This window comes from Siniperca chuatsi, linkage group LG11 (assembly GCF_020085105.1).
Source record: "Siniperca chuatsi isolate FFG_IHB_CAS linkage group LG11, ASM2008510v1, whole genome shotgun sequence".
Classification (NCBI taxonomy): domain Eukaryota; kingdom Metazoa; phylum Chordata; class Actinopteri; order Centrarchiformes; family Sinipercidae; genus Siniperca; species Siniperca chuatsi.
Genome location: NC_058052.1, coordinates 18996882 through 19024329, shown reverse-complemented (window position 1 = coordinate 19024329; position 27448 = coordinate 18996882). Strand labels below are relative to the sequence as shown.

Sequence of the window (27448 nt, the reverse complement as noted above, 5' to 3'; positions counted from 1 at the left end):
AGTTTTGCAGGTCTCCAGCCTCACGCTCTTTGCTTCCAGTGGCCTAGAACAATACAAGTTGAGGTACAATTTATTTATATTACCAGACATTTGCAGGGCTTCAATCCAAAACGAGTCAGAAAATATTATTCATTAGTTTAATTAGATATGGTCCCATCAACCTGCAATGCAAACATTTGGAAGGCAATGATTATAAAATAGCCACAAAGTTTCACACTTTGCAAAAATGTCAGTTCTTATATTTTCCATAATTCTTTGTCTATTTCTTGTCTCATCTTTCTACAAATTGACCCAAAATGTGCTCTTAACCATTTATTGACCCAAGTTTAGCTTTTAAAGTCCCCCACTCGATGGGGAAACATGATAAAAAATGAGTGCAGCCACAGAGAGAGAGTGCATCGTCATCATGTTTCACTAAAGGACAGCTTACATGCGACCCTGCTCACCACATTCCTGTCTGTCTGTCAATACTTACGTGTATGTTTTTGAGATGGAGCAAGAATCAATGTCACATCACTGCCCACACTCTCACATATGTATAGAAATGCAAGCACATGGACCTTCCCCTCCTCCACACACACACACACACACACACACACACACACACACACACACACACACACACACACACACACACACAAAACAAATCTCAAGGGTTTACTGAATGCAGAACTGCTTTGTTTGTCACAAAAAACCCCAACTGAACTATAATATAATTCCCCATTTCAGGATACAGGTGCTATGCATTTTAGAGAAATCAATAAAACTATCTATTCACATACAAAACAATTAAATGAACGAGGCATTCAGAGACTGTACTTGTGAAACAAAGAAAGAAGCACTGACACAATTTGATAAAAAGGATTTGTATTGTTTGTATTGTCAAACTGCACTACTGCATAACATACACAATACAAGTCATTTACTGACTGTACAACATGCCATTATGTTTTTTGATAATAATAACAAAAATGATGACTATATATATGTACACAACTCTGTTACAAGTTATATTCATCACTTGTGTCCAGATAAACAGCACTGACAAAAAAACAACTATGGTCATCTTTATCTAGGATCTAAAAACCTCGATTGAAAGAAACACAGTCAAACACTTCATCAGAATAAAGTACTGTTCCCACTATGGCCGAGATTCTGTGATAAATGCAATAAATTAAACAAGAGAACAATGGAAAAGTTCAAATGTCACCCTTGAAATGTAGGGGAGTCCTCTTGAGGAGATGTGTATCTCAGATGCTGCTGCGCAACTGAGCATGCCCGTCGATTGTATTTCTCATAAAAGAAGGAATCGTCATCACTCTATTCTTCCATTCATCTATCCATTCATCCAACCATCCTTCCACTTCGTCTTCAGTACATCCCAGTGGTCTGCAGGAACACTCTGCCCTCTGAAATCCATAAAGAAATCACAGAAGCACAATGAAAATTCTAAACATTTAAACTCTCTCTTTAAATAAGTTGTAATACATTTAGACAGATTCTTCAGGGTAGACCACAGTGACTATAACAGTCAGAGGAAAAATGCTGTATGCTATTAATTCATTCATATGAATATTGAACAAGGTCTTCTACAACCTTGACTAAAGATCATTATTAAGTAAGGCTCAGTTGAAAGTGTTTTTCGGCCCCTGATCCCTGTTTTTGGCGATAAAACTTCCTGGCACAAAGGAACCACATCCTGCCCTGCTGTCTGACAGACAATTCCCCTTTAAATGATTTATTACTGGGTGTTAATTATGCAAATTATGTCCAAACAAACTCGTCACGAGGACAATTAAGACAGCCGTTAATTACTGGCCAGTTCTCTTCTTGCTTCACTGACATTCAATTAAAAATTGTCTTTGAACAAGCACGCTGTCTGGTACGGCGGTCCTGGCACGCCGTGGAGCAGAGGTGGGCTGGAACCATGCACTCTTTTGATGAGGCCGGGCTAGAGATCACGGCCATTTCTTTTTCTGTCTGTTTAAGATGTTACACGTGGGATTTTCTCATTAATCTATCCCTGTGAAGACAATAATGTTGGCAAAATAAATATATTAAACGCCTGTCTCCATTAAAAAGGTAGCCCCAGTGAACTGCCTCATGCTTCATTTAATTTTGTTCAATTTCTCAGAAGCGGCCACCCTGTGAAGTCTTTGAAAACCCTTCCAGTAGACCGGTCAGTTAAGCATCAAAAGCAGTGAGTAAGGTGAAATAATGAAATCTGTTGTCCTAGCTCAGTTGATAGGAGTAAAATCCCCACCGGCAGGTATTTCACTCTTTATTTCACAATTCTTACACTCAAATGGCATTTTTTAGTAAGCATGACAGTCAATTTACCACTGCTAGTAAGTAAATTATTCCCACAAACTTTCTGCAGTGCCTTCACAAATGTTATTACACATAACTTTGCTTTTAAACAAATTCATTCATAGTTTCTTTAAGAACTAGACTCAAATTCAAAAGATCACAGGCTCACACAGCCAGTATCACTCATTTCATGGAAGACAGCTTCAAAAACTTTCAAGCTGAACATTTATATTTTCTGTGCACGGCACACATATAAAAAATTATATGAAATTTCAACTCTATAATAAGGTTATTTGTCTTGATTTCCTTCAGGTTTCAGCAGTGACAGCAGCTTTTCTACTTCAGTCTTTTCTGTCTAATAATTGCACAACTACAACATTTGTACCTCAGTAAACAGCTACATACTGAGGAAGCAGTATTTGTTATCTGGAAACCTGTACCTTGTACTGTTGCCTTGGTGTCCAGCCTGTTGTCATCGTGGTTGCTCCCATCCATGTCCTGGGTCACAGATTCTGTGTGAGGAGGGGCTGCTGATGATTGATGGCCTGTAGTTTGGTCATTAATTAATAAAGACACTTAATTAGAGGCAAATGAACAGTCAAGGCTGTGTTGCACCAAAGGCTTGGTGACATTTAATATGAAAATGAGAATTACGCTGGCTGTGAAAACTTTAAGTTTATAAGATTTTAAAAAAGGTTTCTGTGTCTGTACCGGTATGTGTGTTGGCAGTGTGCAGCAGGCTGAGCTCTGCCTGATCACGGAGTTTGACCTCCTCCTCCAATGCCTCCTGTAGTCTCCTCTTATTCCTCTTTTCCTTCTTCAGGCGCTTCTGGATCAGAACTGAATAGAGAAAAACAAGAAGCGGAAGGACAGATGACAAAAGATGTCAGAAATGTTTTCAAGTAAATGTGCTCAGCAATCAAATTATTCAGTTGTTTCCAGTATTTTTATACTTGACTTCATCTGTATCTATTGTTGTAGGAATTGTTTATTTATGACCTTCCTGGGTCTTTACATCAAGAGATTTGAGGGACTTTGAAGGTATTGTGAGCTTGGAGTGTTTGTTGTGTTGTGGTTTGAATGAGATATTAATTTAAAGTAACAGCCAGTAAGTGAGGCCAATATGCTCTTGGCTCTGTTTACTAACACTGAAAGTACAGTGTACTCTGGAAGCAATCAAATGCAATGCAATGTTCACAGAGGACGTTTCACAGGTTTGTGACAAAACTGAGGCATCATCACTGCTGGTCTAAATGATCAAAAGCCTATTTTACTGCTCCCCTATACGCCGTCACCTGCAACAATAACATATGACTGGCTGTTCTGGGTCGAAGTTTTACAGTCGCTTTCCAGTACAAGTTACAAACTTCGCCATCTGGTGTGACCCCATCAAACAAACAGTCCTCTCACTGTGCTGTATATGACAGCTTTAGTGAACATGCCAAACTTGATTTAGTTTGTAGTATACTGCCAAAATCAGTCTAATTCACTGCTGCAGATGCTTTGAGGGGTAATAATACAGCAGGTGTCCTTATTTCCCTGTCTGATTTTCAAGTTATTGGATGTCTTGTCAGCTTAGAAGTGGATTAGACCAACTTTTTTTAAGATGCACAGCAGAATTATCAGTGTTTAGATGTAAAAATCAACACCATGCCAGTGTTTATAAATTCATGAGGGGAAATTTAACATGTAGTTTTGAATAGCAGCTCTCAACACTCCAATCAACACTACCATTGCCAACTAGAATCATTTCCAGGGAAAAATCTAAAGTTCTCACTGTTGAGGGTTTACTCTGTTTCTGCATCTGAGCTTTTTCTCCCTAAAATACTGTATGTGAAGCTTGATATGGTGTGGCCTACCTCTGTTTTTCTGTTCCATGCTAAGCTGTCTCTCCAAGGTCTCTCTGAGTTCCCTCTCTCGGACAAGCTCCATCTTGAGCTCCGTCCTCTCCAGCTGGTCCTGCTTCTCTTGCGCCCGGGCGTTCTCTATGGCAACCCTCAGCAGACCCTGCTTGGAGACACACAGGCACACCTCAACAGGTTACACACACTGAGCAAAAGCCAGGAGAGATGTCCGAAAATGAAATTATTTCACCTAATCACCTAATCCTAAGTAAATATTTCTGTTTTTCTGGCACTTTATCAAAGGCAGTGTGTTTCTAAACTTTCAAGGTTAAAATATTTCATAATGAGTCGTAGTTAATATTAAAAAAAGAGCATGTAAACCACCTCACAGTAAAAGTAAAAAGATCACAAAGAGTTTGGTTCTTCCTCAGGCAATGTTTCAGCCAAATGTTTCACTCAGGTGTATAATTCCTGGATTTACTCAGACAGGAAAACAAAACAAAAAAAGAAAGAAATCAGATTTTTTTACTTCATAAAAGTCAACACTGATCTTTGAACTACATGCTAAAAATTTAATTTCCATTACATCAGGGTGAGATGAGGTTAAAAACATGTTTTTATGTTTTAAACCCAGCCATCAAGTGCTTTCATTGTGACTCTATATGTGCTATAACAAAGACATGTAAAATCTAAGAAGCAGGTCAGCACACGCCCATCCCAATTACTGCACATCCTAAATGTCTGCTTCGTCTGCTATTTACCATTTCAGGAAATCCCAAAGAGTGGCTCATCTCCCTTCCTATTCATCTCAGAGTATAATAATAATAAAGCCCCGGCAGAGCCTCACCTGGATGTTCGTGAGCAGGGTCTCTATGGAGGACAAGCCTTCCGGGAAGATGAAGGGAGTGTGGTGAAGACCTGCTGAGAGCTTCTGTCCCGCAGGGTAAGATACCCTCTCACAGCCCTCCCTGCCTGATGGGGGTTTCTGGTAGACTTGTCTGTCACAGTTCTCCCTGCTTGTGTGAGTGGCCAAGGAGCTGTTATCTGGAGGGCAAAGAGACATTTTGATGTCTAGTCAATAAGGTCAATATTCTTCTGGTTGAATCACTTTAACATAAAAGGCTTACAGTTTACTCTTACTTTACATTTGCAGACATATTCTGTATTTTTCCTATTGTCAACAAAACCCATGAAAAGACCAAAACCTACAATGACTTGATCCTACTAACAAGTATTTTCTTTCTCCTCTGTGCCATAGACCTCCATTGTTGTCCAAAAAACTATGAAAAACACATCAATGAGCTACACTGTTGCACTGGGTAACATATTCCTTCATTACCCTAAACATGGGTATTGTTGTTCCCACATACACCATTCTGCTGTTGTAAACACACAGTAGTGCACCAAATCTGCGACTGAAAATAGACCCCAACAAATGCACTGTTTGCTCCTGTTTGAGTAACGTATGCTAAAAACCACAGTGCCCAACTGTTTCTTTTTTTTTAAATGAAAGTATATATTCGTGACCTGTTTTTAAACATTTATGTCTTCAGTAGGAACAGATGGGCTTGGGGATGAGTGGCACAGACAGGGTAGGGAAGTCAGAAAGTAACGGGAGATGGATTAACATATTGTTTGTTTTGGTCTTTTCTTGGGTTTTGCTGACAATAAAAAAAATATAGAATACCCCCCAGCCTTATCCTAAGATGTGATAAGAAGTGATATACAGTAGGTGGCTTTACTTTCTTTTTTGAAGTGAAAATTTTGATATACATAAATGTAAGTGTAATGAACATTTAAAGTGACTATAAATGCAAAGGAGTGATGCTTTGAATTTGTTTTTGCTCCTCCTTAACTATATTAATATTTACACATTTCTAAAAAGCCTATTAAAAGTCACCTGTTTTCTTTGTCTTTTTATTGTTCCTATAACTTTATATTTTGTGGTTTTTACATTTTTCATCTTTGTTTTTATACGTTGTCTGCTCTTTATATTATATCACATTCATCTGGCAGATGCTTTTGTCCAAAGCAACCTACAATCAGTGCATTGCAAAAAAAGACAAAATACACATTCTTTCCTGTTTAAATATATTGTTTCCAAGCATTCAGGTGTTACGTTTGTTTCAAATCTGCAAACGGATCATCATCCAGCGACAATATGTAACCACGGTTGAATGCAAAGTTCTATAATTTGTAGCTTACTAATACATATACTTAATTTCTTGTAAACACATCATGCCCAACAGTAAATAGGTGTTTACACTAATTACTGTGTGTGTGTACTCATATGCAAAAGTCCTGGTTTGGGGTTTTGAAAATGTGGTTACCCTTTATTAGATGGCACTCTGCCTATTGATAATGCATCACAGCTTGACATCTCCCATAAAAACAGCTAAGAAGCTGCATTATGGATGACCATCTGTTTTTAAACCTGAGAACTGCGTGTTCCCGATTCGTGACAGTGGGGGAGATGAAGATTAGCCATTTTCTGCATTCCCCCCCCACATCAGGCAGTTGCTCACTTTATGCGCTTACTGTCATCCGAGCCAGTGAGGACGAAGACGTCCTGGGAGTTTGGCGGTTATTGGAGCAGAGACGAGTGTGAACGTGCAATGTGATATCTGGCACTTTTCTCTGTCTGTGACAAATGACAGTGTTTTCTCCACTTAGCTGACCACAGCATCTTCTGCTCCAAATCCACCCACCTCCCCTACTCCGCCTCGGCCTCACGTCTTGGCAACTGTCACATTCAAGGTGTTTCACAGATGAGAAGCAATACACCCCCCCCCCCCCTTTCTTGCTAAAAGCATTGCTCTGTAGAGAAAGGTAATTAGCAGGTGCTGGCGAGCTCAGCGGAGGGCATCCAACTACACTCCCGTGGCTCACATACAGACACACACACACACACATTCGTAACCGCTGAAGTGCGCAGTCAGCAGCGTGGGCTCCCCAGGCTCCTTGGATGTGACTGATCCTTTATTGAGTTACTGTTTTACGCCTACTTTACCTCACACTCACACACACATTTGGCATAAATACACACACACATACACACGGCTGCCAGCTCGTTTGATCATTTACCCATCTCCCTAACCAAGGTCACTGTCTGTTTTTCTCTTTTCTCCCAACTTCATCTTTCTTATTCCTCTCCCACCCGTCCCCAGGGCTAATGAACTTCACCACGTGAAGACTGCCAGTCAGCGGAAGAGAATGGGAGGGAGGGAGGAAGAGAAAGAGAGAGACAGAGAGAGAATAAAATTCTGCTGATGTTTGGTTAATGGGAGTGAGGTGTCAGAGATGGCCTCTGATCTTTGCTGCATGGATACAATGTTCAAAGACCACTAAAACAGCACACACAGCCAAAACTGACTCACATACACACACACACAGAGATTATCATACATTGGATTGACAGAGTGACAGCGTTGAAGTGCTCTTTGAAACTCTGTTCAATCCATGATAAATCTATCCTGTGATGTTGTAGGTCAAATACAAAAGTCTGCGATCCAGCAAATGTACATGTGTTTCATTTGCATGCAGCAAAATCAATTGAGAATCAATTGCATAAATGTGATGTCTGATGCATGGCATTCACGTTGTTGGTGCCATCACTGCTTTGTCAATATGTTCACAGATACCTGACAGCATCTGAAACCTACCTTGGGAGGCCTTTGTGATTTTTAGATTCGATTACTAAATAATGCGATTCAGTATTAGAATACATTTACACAGCCGCGTGCACACACATACAAACTCTCCGTTTCTCTCCCTCTCTCACTCTCTCGCTGTAGATTTCTGCTGACTGTTTGTCCTTGAGCAGTCCTCATTAAGCTAATGCAAACCTCCCTGACAGAGAGAACCAAACAACTGACGTTGCAGCGCCGTGGCAACGCGGGCCCTAACGACAGGGAGGCAGTCGTTATGCAGATGAGGTCCAGCTGAGAGCGCGGGAGGCCACCTGGCTCGTTAGGCCGCGGCCCGGCAAATGGCTCGCTAATGTAACACTGCTTCCTGGTCTAATGGAGCCCTGTTTTGCAGAATTATTTGTCTTTGCTCTCTGCAGGAAGCCAGGGGGGCCACCGACAGTGAGGAGGAGAAGAGAAGTGGTGAGACAGTGAATCCTTATCGACCTGTTACTGAGATATTTCTTTCTTGTCAACCTGTTAGAAAGCCTTTCTCTTTTCAAATAAATAAACCATCACACAGTTGCCACAAGTGTTTCAATCCACAGAGTATAAATGATAACAGATGGATGGATTGGATGGAAACAAAATGCTTGTTGTACTGTATTGACAGACTTTGTTCAAAAGGCAATTGATTTGTCAGAGAAATAATCCTTACTCATTAATAATCATTACATGATTAATGACTGAAATTCTCAGAAAACAGCTAGAACTTGACCTTTATAGTGAAGTTGTTGTTCAATAAATTTGTGTAATGTAAGACATTTCACTTTACTTTTAAAATAAGACATCTAAATACAAGAGTTCTGCTGAACCAGATCCAATGCTGACCCAAGCTATACAAACATAATAGTGTATCTCACCTCTGTCACTGTGGCCCCTCTTGTTTTCCTTGCTGTATTCCACTGAAGTCACATCTGTCTCTCTGGCCCCCGGCATCACACCAGGGGAATGTCCCAACACAGTATGACTGGACGACAGCCCGTTGTCGAGTGTGTCTGGAACGAAAATATAAAAAGTCAGAAAGATCATAACTCACAAATTCCTCACAGGTATTGTTATAGCTAAATCATCCTTCATTTTATTTTAGAATACTTTCATGCTACCTTGCCGTGGGCAGGACACACAGGTAAGTACGTACGTGTGGTTTCTGCAGTGCGTTCTGTGTGAGACGGTGAACTAGACACACTGCTGCTGTGATTGGATGACATCTGCGCTTCCTCCAATGAGGGCGAAGGGGAGGGGCTGTCACGCACTCGCTCCTACCAAACAATAGAAATGATTATCATAACAAAATCGGCTGAAAATTATGGCTTATAAAGTACAAAACATAGAAATAAAGACACTACAAAACATGAATCAAACTTTGGAAGAAAGACTTCCCTAGCCTTGAAAGTGAGGAAATTCAGGCTGGCTGATTTATTATTATATTTTACCCAAAGAAATAACTGTCATAGACCATGTATGATGAAATGTAGATAGTGAGCTCTGGATTGGATAATCTTTAGTGAATGCAAGGGGAAAATGCAGTATGTACAATCAAGGGGTGTTCTTTCCGTGTTCTTGTTCATTTCAAGAAGGTTGGTGTTTCTGTCTGTATACAGGATATCTCAAAAATGTATAAACAGATATGGGATTGGCCTTAAGCCAAGGAACAACTGATTACATTCTGGTAGAGATCCAGAACTTGGATATCCACCAGAAGACAACTGTTTTTTAGCTATAACCATTGGATTAAAGAGAGATAGAAACTTGATTATAAATTCTGCGTGTTAATGATCAAAAGATGAATTCAGCTAAGAAATATGTCTTTGGATGTTAAAAGCAAGTTGGAGAGTTCTTTAATTTAGTGATGTATTTTGTTTTTACAAATATCCCATTTTGAACACTTCTTCTATGTAACTGAAACTCAGATTTCATGTCATGAGTTCCCAAGTGTCACGTGGACTCAGAAGACTACTGGCTGGTGGTCAAATCCACCGGGCTGATGGGCCTCTGACTTCACCTTAATGACGGAGGTGGGAGCCCTGGCAGGGGGCTTAGCGTGGAGATGTGCCACGTTGGCCATGCTGGCCAGCGTGCTCAGTCGGTTCATCTGGCCCATTGCCATGGAAACGGAGGCCGGCGCCAGGCTGGCAGGGATCAGAGGATGTGACATCATCATGAAGGGCAACTGATCCAGAACTGGTTGGGGAGAAAAGAATAAAATAGAACAGAATAGAGAAGTATTGAGAGAGAGAGCACAGTAGAGTACAGTAAGAGTATGTTGCTTCTCATATGGCAAAGGTCAGACCAGCAGCTCTGTTTAAAGGCTATCAAAGCTGCACTATACATGCAGCTGACATGAAACAGGTCTCATCTTTCTCTTCTTTAATTTTTGCGTCAGTTGTATTTATCCATCACAACTTAAAGGCCTTCCTCTGCTCAGTCCTGTGGTGTGTACTGAACTGAAAGCCCACAGCGTCTCTGGTTCTCTGATGACAGGATTGAAACTGGACACCAATATCATTCCTCTGTGATGTCAATATTACCTGGATGACTGCGCCGCTTCTAAACCACGACTCGAAAATATGTGTGTGTGTGTCTGTGCGTGTCGAGGGTTTAGAGATGTCAAGTGTGGAAAAAGATGAGCACAGGGGCAGAGTAGAAGAAAAAGGAGGGAAAGTGGACGAAGACATTACAGAGAAACACTCATCCTGCTCATTACAACACAAAGACGTAAAGACAGTGATGGCCTCAAGATGTTGTTGTGACGCTTTAAATGCTTTTTGTGAGTGTTGCCTGCAAAAACACAAATTCAGCCTCTCTGAAATTAAGACAAACTGAATAACTTTTCTTTCAATGCCCTGGCGTTTCTTGACGATAACCCAACACGTTTTCAGTGGTTCAAACCAAACTCTTATTATCTTGGCCAATCTGTTGTTCACACTCCTCTCTTTAAGACAAGCATCCACTATCTTTAAAGAAAATCCTTCCTCTCAACAGCACCCTAGTGGGTTGTTGCAGTCCCTCTATTCATGAAACAAACAATCCTGTTGGGGGGAAGAAAATGACATAAATATTTATCATTTAATAAAAGGAAAAACAAAAACAAAAGAAACACAGGGAGGAAGTGGAACAAAAGAAGCTGATGGCAGTCCTGGTGCTGGGCCAGCAATGCACGCTGGGTAATTATAAACACAAAGGAAAAAATCTTGGACTCTATTCCACACAATTGTCACAAATAATAGAACGAGTGCATGGAAACAAAAAAGGCTATCCAAAGAGGAGAGATGAAATAGAACAAATAATGGAGGGAAAGGAAAGAAAGAGAAAAAGAGAAAGAAAAAGAAAAGGCAAACTAAGAAATAAAGAGTGAGGCGTTGACTTTATGAGTCGGGCTCGCTGGACATATGTGCAGTGCTTTGTGCATTTGGCAGATTAGTCTCTCACTTGCCCAGAGCAGAAACCAATCCAAACAAAAGATCTGTCTGAATGGAGCTAAATAACCAGATGCTCCGACAATCAACTAGCAGCCAACTCCAAATATTAAGCCTTGGTTAGAAACCAGTGCTCCACTTTTGTCACCCCCTGCCTCCTGTATAATTTCATTTTCACTCTCATTCTCTCCCTCTTCTTAACTCTGTTTTTTTCCCCCGCTCTCTTCACTTTCTCTGCCCTCCCATCACTCTCTCTTATGTTTCATTAAAAAACATCAAAAGTCAAAGTGCCTCTCTTATGTTTATCCAAACAAACCATTACTGTAAACAAACAGTTACTGTAAATTTCCCAGAAGATCTTGTTAAATGCAGAAATGGCTGCTCCCCGCTCTTACCCAGCCCATGAGGTGTCACACTCAGCATTTGTGAGTGTGTGCATGTGTGTAATCTGAGATTGCCTTTGTAGTGGTTAAAGCTCTGGTAGGGGCCCATCCTTCCCATAAGGCCGTGGGTGGTGGTATGGAAAAAACACATCGTGCTTATGTGTGTATGTATGCCTGCGCTGTTTGTGTGTGTTTCCACTTGACTCTATCATTAACAGTGATTAAGCTTTACAGGTTTATAATGGCTGGTGGTAACCATGCCACCTAACTGCGCACAGATGCCGGCAGTCGTAACTGAGTGTATACAATGGTAAACAATGCTTACGACTGGGAGTGTTTACAGACACGAGTAAATACTTTTTTTTTTACTACACACACACAAAAACAGTCAAAGCCAAAAACAAGTGGGCTTAAACATATGGTGGTTTTACTTTTGTCTCCAAATTCTTTTTCATTTCTGTCCTAAAGCCTTGCAGTATGCGTCACATAAGTGTGTGCGTATGTGTCCCAGGTTGATAGCGTATTCCACACAGGCCTCCATAAGCCCTGTCATCTGTCTAAACACACTGATGTCGCTTTAACCTGTCGATAACAGTGGGGGCTGTGCGTCCGATTTGTTTGTGTGTGTGTGTGTATTCGTGTTTGCGTGAAAGTGTGCGTGCATGTCCGTGCGTGTGTCCGTTCCGCCATCGATTGTCCAGCATTTGTCGTTTGCATTCAGGATAGTGAATTAGAGAGAAGACTATTGATTTGGCTTCAGCCGCTCATCTTATTCATCTCTCTATCATCCCGGTGCGCTTGCTCTCGTCCGCTGGTGCTCCACTTTTGCTGGCTGCTTTCCTTCACTGCAAAGCCAGAGATTGGTTGCAGTAAAGGGAACAGTTTTTAATAACATATGACTAACAATTATACCTGCACAAGTAATGAGTAGCCAAAGGGATTCAATTCCAAAATTAGGTGATTATGTGCTTTCCAGGGACAAAGTGACTTAACTTTAAATGAGAACACACTGCTTACTCTGAAAAGCAAAGCCTTTCTTCCAGTAAATCCTGAGCTAATGTTACTCAGTATGACAGACCAATGGCATGTTGAGCATGAGTAACAAAGCTGGTTTGGGTCGACGCTCTCTTGATGTGATGACTAATATGTACTAATGATTTGCCGGCAACATTTTGAGGGCACAGAGCGGATGACCAACTGTGTTTTTCAGGATACGTTTCCTGAATCTCATTGAATCACACAAGTATGCAAACAAATCCAAGCTGAAGTAAATATTCACCCTTATGGGCATTTATCATGACCTGACAAAAATGTGAAGAAACTACAAAATTGGTGATAATAAATATATACACAATTAATCTGCTCCTTATGTTTTGATGTTTTTTTTTGATTACCTGAGCCAGATGTCTATTTCTAATTTCATCTGAAGAACTGACTCATTGCTGCTGTAGTTTGTTTTTCATTCACCGTCTCTCAGAGGAAATGTACAGGCAGCAGAGGTGATGTCACATCCTGGTTTTAATCAGCTTGTTTCAGCAGCCGCACATAAACACAGCTGCTCAAGTCATATTGACTTGGCATCACAGATGTGTACAGACAACAACCATGCAACGTGTTATACGACCGTAATTAAACGTTTCACACACACGCGCATGTGTGTGTGTGGATGAATAAACGGATGAGACTCACCCAGTCCGGGGTTGTGGTCACCGTTCTCTCCGTTTGGCCCGCCATGTTGTTGGTTGCTGTGGTAACTGGCCATCGCCTCCAGCTTGATCTTCTTGGCCAGGGCAGACAGATCTGAAAGAGAGACAAATATCGAGATGAAAAAGAAAAGGAAGGAAAGAAAGAAAGAGAAATAATCAATAAGGGCCAGATCAATGGCCCCGGTGGAGGATTAGAGCAGTGGGTAGGCAGGAGGTTGTCATGGGAAGACAGAGACCAGCCATTCATTCTGACTGCACCGCTGCACTGGCCATTTAGTCTGCCAGGGAATCAGCAGTGATAGGAACAAGTCAAGACATTCATCTCTCCCACACAGGGACATTGCATCCCACAGCACAGAACACAGGATGATACTCAGCGGCGGCAGCAGCTCCACCTTTTAGCCAGAAAGTACTTCTTTATCAGTATAAATTAGAAGCATTAAAAAAAAAGTGAAAATACTTTTTAATAGGGGTTGTGCACTTTTGGATGATACGAAATGGAGAGTGACAAAATGTGGCAGGAGGGCTGAGGCACATTTTAATTTGTCTTGAACCTTAGAAGGTAGTTTGACCCACAGAGCAACCTTTAAAACTCTATCTTATGCCACAGAAAATTAAATATCTCTTGCACTAATACAGACAAACACAGCGAATTATTAGTTGGACAAACCACACAACTGTGCAAACACCACTGAGGAAATGCAAACAAACCATAAGTCTTAATTTCCTGATCTTAGATACATCTAAACATTCTGCAACAAACTGAACTGCTGAGTGTTTTTTTTTTCTTACACAACGATGTCTGAGGTGAACAGTCTTGCTGTCCAAGACGTAGACAACCACAACAAATTGTTCCTTTTCTTCTCATCTTCTCTTCTCTTTTCTGCCCTCTTTCCTGCTCTCCTCCCATCCCCTCTTCTTACTTTACCTTTTCAAATGTCAGCATCACAGCGGGACATAAGCCACCGTGTTGCGTGTGCGTATGTGTGAGTGCACGAGGGCGAGAAAAAGAGACTAAGGAGGATCACATCAAAGATTCTCCCTGCCTTTTACGCTCAAATGTCCTCCCTCTCTGTCTCTTTCTCCCCTCTCATGTGGCCAGTTCTAATCAGTAGCGCTGACATTGCTGCCGTGCCCTCTCCTTTGGTGGAAAAAAGACTCTTTTCCCACTGAGAAAGATGCTCTTGAACACTCACGCGTACACAACACACACATATACACACACACTCAAGCACCTTTGAACAGTGAGAGGAAGCGGAGCTAACAGAAAATGGCTTCTTTTGAGGCGGGGAATGAAAAGATCAGGTTGCAGTGAAGAGCACAAAGCCAAGGGCAACTTTGAGAGCGGCGAGGTGCCAACAATTACTTTTCTCCCTTTCTCTGTGCTACACACATACACACACACACACACACACACACACAGGCACACAAACACACCAGAATAGGGACTCAAACACACAACTGTTTGTGACAAGGACAAGCAGCTCTGTGGCCTTTAGCAGACAGACTGTTCTTACAAAGTCAAAATATAAAACAACATTTTATATTATAACACTAACATATTAGGAGATTATGACATTACAAATAACATATTTTCCTTCAGAAACATGAACATTTTTGCATTAAAATTATCCTAAAACTTCATTTCATACTTGAAGAGACAGTTAATGGATTAGAGTGTCGTTTACACAAGAAGAATGGGAAATTTTACAGCCACAAACAAATTAAACATATTTTCATTCCTGCTGGTGTTTTTAAACAGGAGGTTTTTAAGGAAATTATAAAAAATTATTTCAAAGGAGCTTCAGAGGTCTAAAGATTATAAATCTTACTCAGCTTAACAGAGGACTTTGTGTACTTATAGTTCAAGAAAAAAGACCAACTTGCAAGTTATGGGTTGTTTCTCGCATGTCAGCGATGTCTATGCTAATTTTATTAATCAACACACAGGTCGCCTCCCAGAACCCCGCCTCCTCATAGTATTGATGATGGGTAAAATTAGTCATTATGGGGTTCTGCAGGAAAAGTAGAAAACCACCCGATCATGCATCTATTCTGCATAAGCAACCTGTTCTCCATCTTTAAACTGATGGAGTAACTCAGCTGGTTGCCAGGTCATTGCTTTCATGTTCCGACAGCTGAAAAGAGAACACAATTTGAACTTTTCAAAACAGCTCCTCTGAGGGCTAAAGCAACAATATGTCACTAATTCACTCTTTAAACAGCTCATGGAGGCAAAAGAGGGATTTCTACGGTGACTGCTGTACAGTACTGAAGAATTACAATCCTTGACCTTATGACCCTATGAATGGGATTTAGAGAGTCAGAGCGGCTTTCTCCTTTTAATTAATCTTTGATACAGAATACACTGGCAGGTGAATTGAACAGATTTGATCATGTTTAAACTTTAATGTGATTTTTGTTGATTCTTTTTTATTTTTAAGATGTATCCATAATTTTTAGTTGAACAATGATTCAATGAATCATATTGTACTTTACTGAATAAATAGCACTCTTATAACAGCACTTATCTTATTGTAATTTTAGCATTACAATAAGTAGTGATAGTGGTAGTAGTTCTAGTGCAGCAATATTAATATTAATTAGTATTTAAATGCTAAATTACTGTTGAAGACAAGTTATTGACAGTTACTAACAAAAAGCCAAATGACTGAAGTCTTTTACAACATTATCACATTTTGTATGCAGTCTCAGCACAGATACAAATCATACATAATAACATTTTTATATTTGAGTCAAAAGGTTTAGGAGTAAAATATATTTTTGTTGTACTAGCTCACAAAACATAATTGCTATTTTATTCTTTGCTTTGAAATACTGTACATAACTACATATGTGTTATTAACTGCTTTTTTTCCCAAACATGGAACATTTTTATTAATATTTCTACTTTCCAATGTTCCTAAAATGCCATCTGGTTGGACCACAGGCTCTGACAGTCACTGACTGATCATTATTATTGATGAGGTTTTACTGTAAAAGTGTGCTGATTCTTTTTTTGGCCTCCTTAGACACGTAAAGGAAAAAACTTCTTTTTCACCAGGCTGTTGTAACTTCAGTTCAGCAGATAAACTTCTGTGTGACTCAGAACATTGAACATCTATGTTCATGGTGCATAGATCTTCTCTCTGAATGTTTTTTTTATTAATATGCAGAGTGAGGGCTCAAGTTACTGAACAGACTGTAGGCTAAGAGATCCTGATAAGGACTATTTTTTGTGATTTTTTTGACCACAAAATCACAAAAAAATAAAAGAAATAAAAAATACTGGAAGCAGAAAATAGGGAACAAGAATCTGCAAAAATTGAAGTCTTATAGCCTTGCCCATCAAACAAGGTAAATAGGAAAATGAAATAAAAACAGAATTAAAACTCCTTACTACTCCTTACATACTTAAAAATCCCTTATTTTGTTATTTTCCCACATTTTTTTGGAAAGTGCAAATTTTGGAACTTGAATATGATGGCAGACTAGTCAATTTAAGATGCACAGTGGACATCATAATTATATGGTGTCAGAAATGATTCCTCTCAACAGTGGTAATCTACCATGTCTGCATGCCTGTGTGATTTTGTTTCAACAGTACACGCGTGCACATGGGTACATATGTACTGTATGTGCGTGGTGAGGCCTGGGTGGTCACCTGCAGGAGGCATGATCCCAGCGTGCATCAGACCACTGTGGGACAGCATGTGGTGAGTCCCGCCTTCTGTCACACTCTGCAGCCTCTTGGGCGGTCGTCCAGGCCTCGAACTGCAGGCAGAAAACACAAGCTAACATTAGTCATTAGGCAGTTTAATACTTTACTCCCTCAGTCAGTCAGTTTTTCATGCTGAGACTGAGATGGGTGGCCTGGTTAGAGAAACTGTCCTTCAGTCTGTAAACCTCTGATCCTGCTGAAGTGTCAACAAGCAAAACACTGAAACCTGACCGGTTCCAGGAAGGCTGCTGTACAGCAAATCTGACCTCCCTGTGGATACGAGCAAGCAAAAAAGGAGTTTCCCTATGGCATCAATAAAGCACCTCATTACTGTTCAGCTTACTCATTCATTTGTTTGCTTATTAAATGTGTTTGCTCGCCTCCTTCCCTTTCCATCCTTTCCTCATTTGGTCATTCATTCCCTTTTTCCCGCCATGTCACAATTTTCCTCAATAAATGCTGCGACTACAAGCAGATTCACATGGTTTGATTGAGCCGGGCATGCTCAATCAATCCTGGAGGAAGTATGTGAAAAGCTGTCAGACATCACTTTGGCTCTGACTAAACGGTGTGAATGTCCTGACAGGGGAAATGACACGGGCCACATCAGGCTTAATGACAACCAGCGCAGCTCATCTCCTTTCATACCAGCCTGACATTGGATAACATAAGTCTGTGGGCAAGTGTGCTTGCGTGTCTGTGAAATGAGTGTGTGTGTTATATTAAAAGACAGAGCGAGTGAAAGAGGGAAAAAGAGAGGGGAAGGAGGAGACGAAGAAGGCGTGAGAGAGAGCAAAAGAAACAGAAAGAACAGTAAAGATGAAAAGGGAGATAGGGAAAGATGAGTAGATGTAAAGTGGGAGGAAAAGATGAGAGGAAACATATAGAGGGAGAGCCTGAGAGAGTGAGAAAAGGTGGGAAAGATTAAAAAAAAGAGGGAGAAATAGACTAGCAGCAGCAGCAGCTTCCTAGCGTGGGGTGTCTTTGAGCAGATTTTAATTAGAATCTAATCCAGCCGTCATTAAGGCCCCATAAACGAAGCTGTCAGTCAGGAGATTAATGGCACCTCATTTACATATTGCATATAATTCATCAATTACCCAGCAGAAAGGACCAATCCCCTGTTGACACACCCACTGGCTGAGAAGGGGGGGAAGATGGAGAGAGACAAAAAGACAGAGAGAAAGATTGTGTAGTCACTAACTGTGGGAGAAAAACAGGTAGCTATAGTGTGCGTGTGTGTGTGAGCGCATACCTGTGTGTGTGTGTGTGTGTGTGTGTGTGTGTGTGTATGAAGTGTTCAAAGGTTAATTTGATGAGCCGATGAGCTCCACAGTTCCTGCCCTCGGTTTTAATGAGTTGTTATTATTGTCTCTTATTATGGGCCCAGACCGACTGGGATGTGACAGCTGACATCAGATATCACACACACACACACACACACACACACACACACACACACACACACCGGAACGTAGACAGTGAGAAACACACATAGACACATAGGGCATGTAGACAGTGAGAGAGAGACACTCAGGTAGACATACATATCTTCACACACACACATGACAGACAGACAGCAGGAATGTGCAAGAGGGATGAAGTTGGGAATGTGTGTGTGTGCGTGCGTGGGAGTGTGTGTTGTTTTTTTGGAGGCGGGGGTGCATTCACATCACACAATATTTTTTTGCACATTGCATATAGAGCAGCATACTGTGTTTAACAAAAGCAGGAAATGTATTTTTAGGTCTCAAGTTTGAAGGTAAAGCAACACAGTTCCATTGCAACTGATGTTGACACACCTCAAATGAACACACACACACACACACACACAAATGCAGAAGCAAACACCAGTGGGGGGAAATAAAAAACATACAGACCAAAGACTGTGGTTGGTTTTAACTGCAGCCGCTTCCCTTTCCCTTGCTACTGTTTATTTGCACACACTAATTAATGGCCTGTGTGTGTGTGTGTGTGTGTGTGTGTGTGTGTGTGTGTGCACGCACACCTTTATGTTGCATTTTAGGAGGCATAAAGAACTGGAACCTAATTTTGTGTTTAGTCTGCAAGTGTGTTGATACATCAAAGTGACCCGTAGAGGGAGGTCTATGTGTGTGTTGTGCATGCAAGTGTGTTTTGTGAGTGTGTGTGTGTGTGTGTGAGGTTGGAGAGCACCGGTTCCCTGAGGTAGGATTAATGAAAAAGCCTTTCATGGAAAAGTCATCAAGCTGAGGGGATGGAATGAGAGAGAGGAGGGGGAAGAGAGAAAACAGTGCATTGTGTGTGTGTGTGTGTGTGTGTGTGTGAGTGCGTATAAGGTAGGTGTGTGTGTGTGTGTGTGTGTGTGTGTGTGTGTGTGAAGGGGAGGGGGTGTATGGCTTATGACCTCTTTGTCTCAAACTTTAATTAAAATCTCACCCAGACGTCTTCCCTCATGCCAACACTCTGGCCACACACACAAACACACACATTTTTTTTTTTGGAAAAAGGTACTCTGTACATTGAGTTCTGCCCTCCAAAGCTTAGCGTGTGTGTTACCTGAAACATGAAACGCCAAACATGGCAGCTGGAGCTTAGCACAGGTGGAACAGAAACAAAACATAACAAAGATGACAGATCTCTCTCTTCCTCGCTAACACACACACACACACACACAGAGGGGAAAGAGAAAAGTAATGAAAGAAGAGGAAGTGTTACAGTCAAAACAGTGGAACAGCTACTGGCTTGGAGGGACTGAGGTGCTGATAGGTAGCAGCTGTGTGTGTGTGTGTGTGTGTGTGTGTGTGTGTGTGTGTGTGTGTGTGTTTATATGAGTGTGTGTAGGAGAGGGAAAAAGAGAACTAGCTCAAACAAGATTTTGTTTGGAATATATTAGCGGCGGTTTACAGCTCCCATGCTCCCATCCCTTCAATCTGTGTTTATCACACGGGGTTTGTATTCGCCGTCACGGTCCGGTTTGATAAATCATACCGTCGTCGCTGTACGCAGGAAGACTTATGCTGCTGGTTAGAGAAGGCAGGGAAAGATTGATGTTGCGATCTTCCTCTCAAATCGAGGGCTGAAAAAGCTTTATGCGCCATTGTTATTAGGAAAGCCTGTGTGATGATGTTGTGAAAGAAGCAGGCAACACACACAGGACGTTTGATCACGGCAAGAATCTGATCTCCTAAACTGATACCGCCTCGCATTCCTCTCCTACATTCCAGGGTCAAGACGATGTCAAGACTGTGTTTGTGTGTGTGCTCCATTAAAACCTGTCATAGTAGAAGACATGGAGGCCCTCTCTATCTCATCGTACTCTTCTCTATAAAACATAAAGAGTGCGGAGGTTAAAGTTGAGCTAATCACCCCACCCCACCCCCAACACACACACACACACACACACACACACACACACACACACACACACAGCCCTCCTCCCCTTCATCCTAACACTGCTGACTTTGACAGTGAGTTATGGGATGGCAGTGGGACTCGGCTTTGAGGAGTCCACCTTCCCACACACAGAACACCGGCTTACCACTGCCAACTTGCGCGGTTGAGGTTTGCCACAGAGAAACACAAAGAGCGGGCTTTTGTTGTACTCCGCAGGCTGCTTCGTCTCATTTATCATTCATCGTTTGATTTAACTGTTGCCTAATGTTTATTCTACACCTGCTTCATATTTGACTCTGCTTTTGTAAATGCCCCTGGTCGTAAGAGCTGCAAAGAAACACGAGTGAACTCAGTTAATTTCCCGACATATCCCTTAAAGGTCAGTTAACCTAAATTACAAAAAAAAGAGCATATTTTCCTTTTTACATCTGGTATCTAGCCATGCCGTCTTTGAGGTGCAGAGGTTTTGAGTGTTCTGCTTCCACCCCAACACAATGGAGGTGAATGGAATTTTGTTTGTGGTGCTCACACCATTAGATGATGAAAATTATAGTTTCAGCATTTACAGAAACAGTGTTCCTGTAACACTAGATAATTAACATAACTCAATGCCAACAGTTTTCACAGGGACTATTTCTTCAGAAGTAGGTCCAAAGCAGAACATGTCCTCTCAAAACTGTTATCTGTTACAGTGTCCACAGTAACATGGACACTGTTTCTGCAAAGTTTCTGGAAAAAAGCCAGTTTTGTTAAATGTCATTTTCAATGCTTTGAACACCACAAACAAAATTCCATTCACCTCCATTTTATTGGGCTGGAGGCAGGAATCTAAGAGATATCTAAAAGTGAGGGCAAACAAAACCAAAACTATCTGCATGGTAGATAACAAGTGACAAATGAGAAAATCTTTTGTAATTTAGATGAACGAAACCTTTAAAGTAGCATCGCTTATGAAACATATATCTTTATCTACTCTATCTACTTTTCAGGCTTTTGCGTGTAAAAGATGTTCAGACGCACAAATGCAGAAACCATGTGTTATTAACACATGGTTTGTTAAAAAGTAACAAGAGATCTTGCACCTCGCCACATTACGCTACTTTTATGTAACATTTGGGAGGTGGCATTTGTGTACTCCACACAAAGTATACATATATATGTACAATATATGCACACACACAGAGTTTGACCTGAGCGAGCTGTTTGATGTGTGTTCCTAACAGAGAATGAAACTGTTCCTTTGTGAGGGAGAAAGAAAAGGACGGAGGATCAGGTTGCCTCCTACACGCCATGTTCTCTCTGTGGAACTAATGTCATTTAGCAGCAAAGCCAGAAAACACACAGGCGTGACCATGTGAGTTTGTGTGTGTGTGTGCATGTGTGTTAGGAGATGACAGAGAGAGTGTGTGTTTGTGTGCCACCTATGCATGAATTATAACTAGGCTTTGACTGCGGGTGAAGTCGGCCCTTCTTCATGGTTTGATGAGTCAGTGGTCAGGGTGTGTGTGTGTGTGTGTGTGTGCGTGTGTGTTTGTGTGTGTGTGTGTGTGTGTGTGCACGAGTAAAAGAGTAAGACAAAGAGGAGAAGGAAAGACAATGATAAAGAGAGGACATTTCCGTAACCTCAAGCTTCAAACCATTTTGTTTTAATCTTAAAAAAGAACTGAATGAACAAACGTCCAAAAGAATAAGCAGCAGGAATCCATGTAAAGCGTTCTGTTAGTCATGTTAAACTATCAGACAAGGCTGTTATTTCTCCTCCAGCCTGTCTGACTGTACTGGACTGGAAAATAATAAGTGATGGCTGTCTTAATCAGTAACAAAAACCTTCTGAGCCCTGACGCTGTCAGAGAGCCGTAACATCATATTCTTGGAGATGTTCTTGGAACTTTTAGGTTTAGGCGGCCAGCCTTCCTGCTTTAACAATAACCATCTTGAGTCCCACTTTTTTACCCGCTACTGTATGTTGCTCCATCCACAGGGGTGATTACTTAGAAACTTCTAATGCAGGGGGATGATACTAATGGCTACCACATCACATTTGAAGTCTTCAGACAAAGAATCATGGAAGTCGTTTGAAGTGATGTTTTCAGATCTCATCAACTAAAGGCTGTTTGAGTGTTGTGTGGATAATTAGTGACGGAGGAGGCTGTGTATTTTCAGCAGTTGTAGAACAACGTTCCCATTAACACCTGACATAGAAGAAATCCCAAAGCAGCCAGAAGATGCGTCTGGATTTTGTCTTGGTTGGAGGGCCTCAAATGCTTAATCGCAGGTGTTAATCCACGCTCATGGAGCTGGAAGCTGATTCTCATAATAGTTTGTTTCTTTTTAGGGTGTTTCTGGCTTTGCTCAACAAGTCAAAGCTTGTATCAAAGGCTAACACCTGGTATTAAAATCAAAATGCAGCTCAAGGGTAAAAATAGAGCAAGTGCATGATTTGACCCACAGCCAGGAAACATGAAAAATGGGGGGGAAAGTAGTTTATACATTGCAAAAGTTTTTTGGTGTCTATCTGTACACATCTTGACACAACCTCCATCCGCATTTAATGGCAGGTGTAAATTGGATCATTCATGCTCCAAGGAGCAGGGATTAACTATCAAACAATATAAATTCCCCAAACTAAGGCTAATCCAGACTCCTCTGGATTCAAACCCATGCTGTTATGAGCATGTGGTCTGCACAACAGCAGACTGGGGCACCAGGAAACCACAAATCCCCGCCAATTTAGCCCCTTTATCCAAACATCTCTGTGGTGCACTGGATTGATGACCCATGTAGTTGGTCACCATCGGAGTTCTGCAAAACAGCTAATTTACATAATCGCATCATAAATACAGAGAATTCATTTAATCATCTCCTCTGTTCTGATGCTCAGGGCTAAAGAGTGTTGATATGATAAGACAGCGAGTTATTAAAGAAGGAGAGAGAGGGAGAGGGAGAGAGGGAGGCAGAGAGAAGGAGAGAGAGCAAAGGGATCAGTGAGTGAGTGACTGAGCTTGTCCTGATTTAAGATGCCGCTTGGGGCCAAATGAAAATTAATTAATTTCTGTGAAGAATCAATTTCTCAGAATGACAGTGTCAGATTCAATGTGTGTATGTATGTGTGTGTGTGTGTGTGTGTGTGTGTGTGTGTGTGTGTGTCAGAGAGAAAGAGAGAGACTGTGTATGCCTGTGTGCATGTCAGAGAGAGCGAGAGATTATAGCCTATGATAACATGACAAACTTTTAAGAGTGTTTTTCTTTATTGAGATTACTAAAATGAATTATCTTCAACACCATCACAGCTCTGTTAAAATGGTAATTAGTGACAGGCCTAGCAGCAGTAAATAAAAAGGGGTTAACTGGACCTCCAGTCAGGCATCATCAAATGGTATACAACCGCCAATATAAACAAAATCAAATCATATTTTCAGAAAACATAATTAATGGAAAATTCCTTTAACAGTGGCTTCTAGAAGACTCTATTAGTCTTTGATTTAGATGAATCTCAACAGATATCAGAGTAAAGCCATAGCCAAGACCTGAAACATTATGATACCCTAATATATAAACCATAAGGTCTTTGTAAACTAATCATTAATTATCACTAACAAGCAATTTGCAATATTATTTAGATTTTTGTGATGCATCCTGGAAGTTTTGTCATGACCTGCAGGCTGATATCAGATAGACAGTATAAAGGTGAGTGAGTAGAAGTTCCTAAACCCCTACATGTTCGCTGGATCCCTTATACCTAGAAAACCCCACCTGCTGCAACCCTCCCCAAACATAAGCTGGGTAACCTACATCAACCGCAGTACGACCGGGCCACACTGTCAATCCCGCCCCCCCGACTCACCTTGCGTTGGTACAGTCGTTGTAGAGCGTCTCGAAGTCCTGCCTGGAGATGAGTTTGCACCGGTTCACCCCGGGCTGGATGGCCCCAAGTCCCCGCAGCACCCGGACCTGCTCCACGTTGCACACCACCGGGGCAATGTCCAGCCGTTTCAGCTTGGTGTAGACGGTGTGGAGACCGCCGACCAGGTGCTTGAGAAACACGTCGAAAGCCTGCGGGAGGCAGATGAGCTCCGTGTCTTTCACCGTGAACGAGGCCAGCTTGGCACCTTTCACCTCCACCAGTTTGCACTCGTTGTTCTGTGGCGTGCTCTCCACGGGCGACGGGGTGGCGTACACGGGCTTAGCGCTGCTGGACACCGGGGCTCCTCCGGTCTTTAACTGGGTCCCGTTCGGTAGTAAGAGGTCCGCCCTGAACTGGTGAAGCAGCGCCGGGTGCGCCACCGGAGGAGCCGGGGAAGAAGCGGCGGAGGTGGCCGCAGGTGGCGGAGAGTTGGTGGCCGGAGAGACGGAACTCGGCGCCGGGTGGTGCCCGAGTGGAGCAGCGGGGAGCAGAGCCGGAGCAGCCGGAGTTGCCATGGTAGTCATGTCCGAAAATTAGAACAAAAGTAAACTTCAAAGTCAACTGTTTACGAAAGTAACTTCGCCGAACAAATGCAGTTGCTTTGTGAGAGGAAATTGCGCATTGAGAGTGCCGAGGAGGGCAGGGGGATAAAAGAAGAGGAGAGAGGAGACAAGGTCCGTGTGTAGAAAAACAGATCACATAGTTGAGTCAGACAGACTGAGAGGAGGCTTGTCTCCGAGCCGGAGATGCTACTGTCACATTATCATAAAGAGGAGGAGCCTGGGCATATTCTTAGAGAGTGAGAGACACATTCACAGAGAGGGAGAGAGAGAGAGAGAGAGAGAGAGAGAGAGAGAGAGCAAAAATTAGCCTACATAAACTTTGGATAAGCCTATTTATGAACGCCTAACGAAAAGACACTTTAATATTAATGCTTCTGATGGGATTTAGTGTGTCTGTTGCACTCAATCTGTCTTCTTTATAACAATTTTAAATGATGGCACCACTGTAATCTTCCCACATTACTGCTTGGGACTAATAGTTGTATAATTGTATTATCCTTGCAAATGTTATGATCTGATTACTGCAGTTTTTTTGTTGTTGTTTTTTTTTGTCTTGAGAGCAAATATTCTCCATGTCTAAATAATAGTTAAATTGGATACCATCAAAGAGACTTTGTTAAATCTGATTATAGCAGAGTGCTTTGGAATAAAATACAAAAACAGAGACCCAAAGACTGGACATTTCCATTTTTTTTTCCAGACTCCCAAATATCAAATCATATCAGTTTATGCAGAAGTGTCATAGTAAACTCAGAGATGTGTCAGCGTGTGATCTTTATGTCCAATTTAAATAGGAGTTTAGATTTAAACAAGAGTTTAAATGGGACACAAATTAATATAAAGGCTTGAATAGGAAAAAAGGGGGTCTCTGTCCTCTGTAATGACAACCATTATTTTTTTGTTTGAAGGTAAGAATGCAGACAGTGAAATACATGAAAAAGTACCTGCCAAATTACTTTCATTTATTGACGGATATTTTACCTCTGTTCAGGTAATTTATGTTGCACTTCATTCCTGCCAGGTGCCATTATTGTATTGTTGTTTGTACTCCATACCATCATGGTCTTGAATCAACAAAAATCTGAATTTGAATCAAAAGGATCCAAAAAGAGTCTAACCAGAGAGATGAGAGACTGTACAAAAGCTCATAAGGGGGGGGCAATAACCTTGGCTTGACAAATTGACCCCTTTACCTGTACCCTGTGCTGCCTCCTCATCCAGTCCACACACACACACACACACACACACACACACACACACTCCCATCATTTACATATGGAGCTCGCAGTCCTTTCAAAGTGGCTTTCACGGAACATTGTGCTGATAATGATCTTGGTCGTGAGGGAGAGAGAGACACAGATCTCCAGAGACCATCTCACCATAAGACAAGGGGGAAGAGGATAAAACTCTGACTGTACTCCAACTCAAAGGACTTTAACACTCTTTTCCTCACAACCCCCCTGCACCCTCTCTCCAATAAGCCCTCTTGTGTTTTTTAATTGGCAGAAATTAATCTTTAGGATGTAGATGGTAGATTTACATTCATTAAAAGTCAAGAGAGGAAGCCAGGCTTGATGCTAATCAAATCTGCTTAATTATGCTTAACATGAGTATCTCCAGGGGAAGAGAGAGAGAGGGAGAGAGAGAGAGAGATAGCTAACTCGAACTTTTTACTTTTTGCCTTTGATAACTCCTGCTGAGTATGGCCTTTTCCTTGCCAAAAAGAAATGTCACGACTCTCTTTCTCCATCTGTAGAAAATACACAGATAAAGCCATCAGTGTTAAGAAGAGCTGATTCATGTAGTAAACCTTAAACCTTAAAGTGATTAATAAGTGGTGAAACGTTCTGTTTTAACCTCCCAGGCCAGTGCTTTGCAACTTTTTAGGCTTGTGGCATCATCTGATAATAGATTTACTGATATACTATAAACCCTGTTAGCCCACAAAAGGTGGCACAGACAAGGACCTAATGAGTAATATGCCAGCCTAAAGAAGTGATTATAACCTTAGATGTTTTGTTTAATTTTTCATTTTAGTTCATCCATCCACGGCCTGGTAAGCAACCACAGTGTTTAAGAGAACCCTATTAGCAATAGGTTGCAGGATGCCCTGGTGGGAAGTGACTTTGTCTCACAACAGGAAGGTCATAGGTTTAATTCTTACAGCAGCTATTGTGCTCAAACTCCCATGAAATGAAACAATGAACCGATGCTGCAAAATATCTCCAGGTACTGAAGTGTAAAAATACATTGTACCATACAGAGGAGAAGAAAGAAATGAAGTCACACTTCAACTGTGTAATATTAAAGGGGAACTCCAATGATTTTACACATCAAAGTCTGTTTACAGGTCTTGGGGAGTACTTGTGCATATGTGAAAAAAGTTGTATAAAGCCTTTTGCAGCTCCCTCTGGAGCTGCATGAAAGTGCCTCAAGTGACATCACTTGAGTCAGTGTCAGTTGTTTAAAAATGAACAAAATCTGGGAGTGTGGAGTTAGAAAGAAGTGAGCTTACCAGATCTCTGTAGTCTGCTCCT

General features: G+C 41.5%; 1 protein-coding gene across 2 annotated transcripts; it reads right to left on the bottom strand.

Annotated features, from left to right (window-relative positions):
- Positions 1-850: 850 nt before the first annotated feature.
- On the bottom strand, positions 851-25170 carry dachc (dachshund c). 2 transcript variants are annotated; one of them, XM_044213832.1, is made up of 11 exons: positions 24289-25170; positions 17013-17122; positions 13332-13442; positions 9846-10024; positions 8982-9102; positions 8704-8838; positions 5002-5198; positions 4170-4320; positions 3022-3150; positions 2751-2855; positions 851-1409 (listed from the first exon to the last, which is right to left on the bottom strand). In XM_044213832.1, the coding sequence occupies exons 1-11, from the start codon at positions 24870-24872 to the stop codon at positions 1372-1374; spliced, it is 1860 nt and encodes a 619-aa protein (XP_044069767.1). In that variant the 5' UTR covers positions 24873-25170; the 3' UTR covers positions 851-1371. The 2 variants fall into 2 exon arrangements, with proteins under 2 accessions (XP_044069767.1, XP_044069769.1); XM_044213834.1 differs by having other exon boundaries at positions 4170-4317; positions 24289-25169.
- Positions 25171-27448: the final 2278 nt, after the last annotated feature.

Coding starts and splice junctions, on each gene's coding strand:
- dachc (XM_044213832.1), bottom strand. CDS start 24,872: ATGACTACCATGGCAACTCCGGCTGCTCCGGCTCTGCTCCCCGCTGCT. Junction 13,443..17,012: donor TGGGATCATGCCTCCTGCAG/GTGACCACCCAG, acceptor TCTCTCTTTCAG/ATCTGTCTGCCCTGGCCAAG. Junction 2,856..3,021: donor CACTGCCAACACACATACCG/GTACAGACACAG, acceptor ACCAAACTACAG/GCCATCAATCATCAGCAGCC.